This window comes from Mixophyes fleayi, chromosome 2 (assembly GCF_038048845.1).
Source record: "Mixophyes fleayi isolate aMixFle1 chromosome 2, aMixFle1.hap1, whole genome shotgun sequence".
NCBI classification, from domain to species: Eukaryota; Metazoa; Chordata; class Amphibia; order Anura; family Limnodynastidae; genus Mixophyes; species Mixophyes fleayi.
Window position 1 is genome coordinate 318,028,774 of NC_134403.1, and position 6,000 is coordinate 318,034,773.

Here is a 6,000-nt window from a genome sequence, read left to right on the forward strand (position 1 = left end):
GGGCGTGAGGGGGGCGGGATGGCAAAAATCTCGTCATTTTGGCCCCGCCCCCTGTGACGTCATGACGCAAATGCGTCATTTGACAGCGGGGGATCTAATTCTGCCCACTTCACTAGGAAGTGGGGTACTTCCTAGTGAAGTGGGCAGTATTCTGAGATTGCCTCACTCGCCCGGGAGTCCGGGAGACTCTCGCAAAATGCGGGAGTCTCCCGGACATTTCGGGAGAGTTGGCAAGTATGGTGATAACTTGCGCAGTGTGTGATCACTCACATTTCTTGAATACTCTGTATGCATGTCATATTCGGATATTTTTTAAAATGTCTTATAAATACAGCAAGATAATGAGTCAGAGTAAAAAAAATGTCAATAAATGACCTTTGGAATCTGAATCCATGATCTTTCAAACACATAATCTATTTTTAATGGAAGCTTTATTATTTAAGATGTCCTTAGCCACTTCTCTGCAATAGCACAGATTGTATTTTGCTAGTGTCAAAGATACCAATGGTATTGAAAGAAGAATATTTTATATACGGGAAATAACATAACCTTACAGTCCATGCGTGTTTGTAATTGCAGGAAAAAAATATACTTTTCTTAATGTTTTCTAATTAAACTAAAAACAACAGATTGCATGAGCAACCTTATGTACACCTTATTATATATTTTAGATGTTAAAGTGGTTCCATAGCTCATATTCTAAAGAAAGGAACCCTGGTATATGAAGGCTCTTGACAAGTGAAGAATTGGGAGAAAAATGGAAGGCTGAAAAAAGCTGTCAAATCTGGCATTTATAAGCATGCACTTAAAGTGTGATTGGGAGAAAAAAAACATCAATATGTCAGTGTACCAATGCAAACCTAACTTTATCTGTGTAATCAAAATTAAATTCACAAATGTAATTAGATGAATGGATGAAAGAGTTGCCTGTAGGGGCCATACTTGCACCCATTGTAGTACCACTAATTTATTCACATTAAAGAGGTTACATATAACACTACATTTGCGTTAATCTATATGTATCTGTTTACATTGTATTTTTTGTACACATTTTGCAAATTATTAATGTTTTGTTTCTTTCTTTACAGGATGTCACTTGGATTTATTTCTGTTTATTTTTGGACTGCAGTTGCCTTTCATTTCACTATGCCCAATAAACTGTGTATGTTATCCTTCACCAATGACGGTCAGCTGTCAGGCTCACAACTTTGAGGCAGTACCAGAAGGCATTCCAGAAATCAGTGAGAGGATATTTCTGCAGAACAATCAAATAACCATGCTCCTCCGAGGACATTTCAGCCCTTCCTTAGTCACTCTGTGGCTTTATGGCAACAATATTACCTTTATAGATCCAAACACATTTGAAGGGTTCGACAACCTTGAAGAGTTGGATCTGGGGGATAATCGCTATTTGAGGGCTTTGGCTGCAGAGACATTTGAAGGTTTGTCTAGACTTCATACCTTGAACCTATACAACTGTGGCCTCAGTTCCTTGCCTAGTGGGATATTTAGTGGACTCCACAGTTTGCAATTTCTCTACCTTCAAAATAACCACATTGAGTTTCTACAAGATGACATCTTCATAGATCTAGTCAATCTGAGTCATCTTTTTTTGCATGGAAACAAGCTTTGGAGCCTCCATCAGAATACGTTTAGGGGTCTAGTCAACCTGGATCGTCTTCTTCTTCATCAGAACCAACTTCAATTTATTCACAAAAATGCATTTCATGACCTTAAGCGGCTGACCACACTCTTCCTCTTTAACAACAGCATATCAGAACTCCTAGGGGAGTGTTTAGCTCACCTTTCTGCTCTGGAGTTTCTGAGACTTAATGACAACCCTTGGGACTGTGGTTGCAAGGCTAGATCTCTGTGGGAATGGTTGCGGAAGTTTAGAGGGACAAGCTCAAATGTTATATGTGAGTCACCTGATTTGATGCAAGGTAAAGACCTCAAAACTTTGAAAGCAGAAGATTACATACACTGTTTAGGCTCAGAATCTCTTCACCAAATTAAGACTCATACTTTCAGCACCACACACCAGATATCACATAAAGGACACCACTCACACCATTCATCCAAGGAAAAAGGAAAAGATGGACACCAAAATGAACCAGCTGCCCATCCAGATCCACGGCCAGGAACTAGGAAGCCTGGGAAGAACTGCACCAGTCACAAGAACAAAAACCGGATCTCAAAACCCCTGTCGGGGAAGAGTACACATGATGTACAGGATTATGTCCCGGATTACCAGCTCAAATTCAACTTTGACAATATGCCCACTGCTTCAACTAAGAGAAAGACTAAATGTACACGTAGGACGTCCATGAGGATACCTAGTGGAGTGCAGCAGGCAGCAGGCAACGGGTGTAATAGGGTCAGGGTGTCCCTGCTGCTCTTCCTTCTGGTGCTAACTGTCATTGTGCGCTGATCTACCGTGGACGGAACTGTAGCCACTGCCACCACTTTCTAACGGACCAGCATTTCTTTCTGTTATACTTCTTTATTTGTGTATGGAGGATTTGACACAGAGGATGAATGAAAGTGGCTTCCAGTGATCAATTGGCTTGTGTTGTTGGATTATAAATGTGAACTGGTGCAACAGGCATTGGGGGAAAAGCATTATCGCAAGCCTACCAAATGCAGCTCCAACTTTGCACGTATAAAGGGCAACATCATTTCAAGAATTGCAGAAAATTCATTACTCATGTTACCAACTAGACATGCAAAATGAGGCATTCTTACTAATCCTTCCTGATGTTGTTTTTTGTTTTGCTTTTTTAATATATATATTGTTTGATCTTTAAGTGGGAACATAATTGTTTTTAAAAAAAAAACCCACAAGCATTATAAGTCAGACCTCCAACACATGCAAAAGACACTGTGTGAGTAATGTCTACAACTGGTTCTGTTGGCCTATTCAGATGTCATTGGTCATTGGGCCAATACTGCTCAGAAGACAATCTACAATTCCTGAACAAACTCAGGCATATTATCTCTATATAGCAGGGCTCAGCTGCCATGCTACCAAAGGAAGGTTGCAAGCATACAATAGGACTTGTTAAAAATAAAATAGAAATGAGATTCCTGCAGGCAGCCTGTTTATTTTGTATCTGTATCCACATAGTTATTTAATGACACAGCCCTTTACCTATCTCCTTTCGTCCAAATATTCATAAGTGTGTCTATAAATGTTTCTATGGCTATATCTGAAAGACAAAAAAAAACTTAACAAAAAGTAAAACCGTGCTGTTTGTTTTATAGCAAATAGACATTATTGGCTTTGAGCTTTGAAAACATTGGCAAGTTTGCTTAATTATCAGGCGCGGTATATATCTATTAATCCACAGCTGTCAGCGGTAGTGAGTACACAATGGTGGCACATTGGCCATCTTGAGAGAGCTGCAGATCATGTCCTGTATGAAAAATGAACCCATCCATAGGGGTAAAACTATAATTTACCACTTTAACATAGGCAGACATATCAAAGTGGGCAGGAGCAGCAACAAGCGGAATATTAAAAGTACATGCAGCGTTGGTTCAGCATTATACAGTCGTAGGAGTCGGTGTCCTATTGGACAACAGAAGTTGAAAGTAGAGTATCTCTATAAATATTGATGGATTTTCACTGGAGAGAGGGAAGTGGGTTGCTCCCATCAGTGTTAGTTGAGCGTGAGCCTTATAGCTGGTCTAGAGGTATTCACAACATAGGTATAAAAGTCCCAGTCACTGTCCATTGAGACGTCATCTTTATCAAAAACATGTTATTTGAAATGAGCCATCTCCCGAATTATATTGTGTCTATGACCCAGATACTCTCCAAGTGGTTTTCAGAAAAGACACATGAAAAGGATTACAAGACAGGGGAAACAATAAGTAAATTAATAATAGGGTTGAAGACTATTGCTATGTATTTAGGAAGTCTACATGTGCTTACTTCTACTTGCAGAGTATGCTGTGTTTTAAAACACTATCCTCAAAGGCTAGCATGGAAACATCATAGGACAAAATGGGATTAGCTCTACAGTATGTGCAGAACTATGGGGACTATCAAGAGATTTCACTCAAGTTTTACCAAGAGAAAAAAAAAAAAATCCTCTCAAGTAAATATATAACTAACCCACAAATCCTACAAACCAGAGTTGTTGTTTTTTATTTTTGTCCTGGAAAGCTGGAGTTCTCATCATGATAGATGACCCCACTGCCGGTAAAATGTAGCAGTGTTAATCAGATATAGATAACAGATCTAGCGAGTATTGCACACAACATAAAAATGTTATTTCCTTGTAAGAGAACTTGTGTGACCAAAAGAGAACACTGAAATAAACTAAAATAAAAAATAGCCTTGGGTATAAAAAAAAAATTCTCTGCTTGCTTTTTTTTCACACAGTTTGATGTGCTGAGAATACAGTGGTTTCAGGCTGTTTCTATTCATTCCCTTGGCTCATTGTTTTTGAATGCAAAGCATATTTGTATGCGCTGGTTATGCTATCTTATTACCATATTTTAATGTGCTGACCACTGTTTATTACAGTAGTAATGGCCCCTAACATTGTATTCTTAATGTGATATTCTACATCCATGGAGCCTCAGTATGTCTATTATCTAATCAAGGAGGCAAGCAAGTGACAGGCAAATTGGGTTTTGTTCATTCTTAGCAAAGCACTGAGATGGAAGAGTTCAGGGCTTAGAGGAATGTACAACACATTCTGCTGCATTCACGCCAATAGATGCTAGACTGATAACTTCTGTTACCTTTATAATCAGGCACTACAATGCAATCAAGTAACAAAAACAGTGTTTTTATTTCCGAGGGCATCTCAGGCTTGCTTCTGCTAAAAAATAATACCACCGACAATAATTCACTGGTTTCTATCAGATAATAAATCTATTATTGTACATTTATAAAGTATTGCTGTGCAAGCATCCATAGTCCATTCTGTAGATTTCTAGTGGCTAGCACACTGGACTGCCTAAGATAAGTAAATGTTTTTAGTTTTTCATTGATGGCAATTTCATAAAATAATACCCTACTGTGTTGTAGACTCAAACCATCCCATGCTTTGCTGGCAGCCACCCGGTGGTTACTCTAAAACAGTGACTGCTATTAAATGTTCCAAGGATCTCTGCAACTAAGTTATGGTACAGCAGCACCCAGAGGCGGAACTAGCAAGCTGTGGGTCCCAGTGCAGCGAGGCACAGAGGAGGGAACCGGGCCCTCGACCCTCTGCATCTGCCATGCAGTGGGCCCTGGTTTTTCCATTTACTCTGGTGCACGGCACCTGCTGCACCAATAGTAGTTCCACCACTAGCAGCACCAACTAAGAGCTTTAGAATAATAAGCAATTGGGAAGGAATGCATAGATGGCGAATGATAATGAATTGGCAGCTGATTGTAGCTGCAGGATAATCATTGCTTTAGATATATCAATTAAGACTTGTATGTGTGGCTGGTATGGGCCAGTGAAAACCAGTGCCTCTTACTGGTACTTTTCTGCAGCAAACACAATCCCCATGAATACAATAAATACTGCAAAGTAAATAAACAGTGTGGTAAAATTTACTATTGAGTCTCAGCAGAGTGGATAGGATAAGTGGTGGTTTTTAAATTACTCTTTCATCGTACATGCTTGCCAACTCTCCCGGAATGTCCGGGAGACTTCCCGGATTCCGGATAGGTCTTCCGGACTCCTGAGGGAGCTAGCAATTCTCCCGCACCTTCCTACTTCCTAATGAAGTGGGAATATTTTGAGCCTCCATGATGCCATTCTCCGTGGTAAAATGATGCGTTTGTGTTATTACGTCATGAGGGGGTGGGCCCCCTCATAACGTAATACGCCCACCTCACTCCTGAGACTCCCGGAGGCCAACCTAGAAAGATTGGCAACTATGAATTCTTGACCAAATTTTATATATTATAGAGGCAGTATTTATGATGTGTCATAAGCTTAGATACAATAAGATTGAAGTTATAACATGTACAATAGTCTTTTCACTAAC

At 39.7% G+C, this 6,000-nt stretch overlaps 1 protein-coding gene across 1 annotated transcript in view; it reads left to right on the forward strand.

Annotated features, from left to right (window-relative positions):
* The window catches only part of RTN4RL1 (reticulon 4 receptor like 1), a 139,042-nt gene extending 135,960 nt beyond the window's left edge, over positions 1–3,082 (forward strand). Inside the window, exon 2 of the mRNA XM_075196691.1 lies at positions 1,089–3,082. Within this exon, the coding sequence (XP_075052792.1) occupies positions 1,089–2,431 (1,343 nt within the window). The 3' untranslated portion in view covers positions 2,432–3,082. The remainder of the gene's footprint in view (positions 1–1,088) is intronic.
* Positions 3,083–6,000: the final 2,918 nt, after the last annotated feature.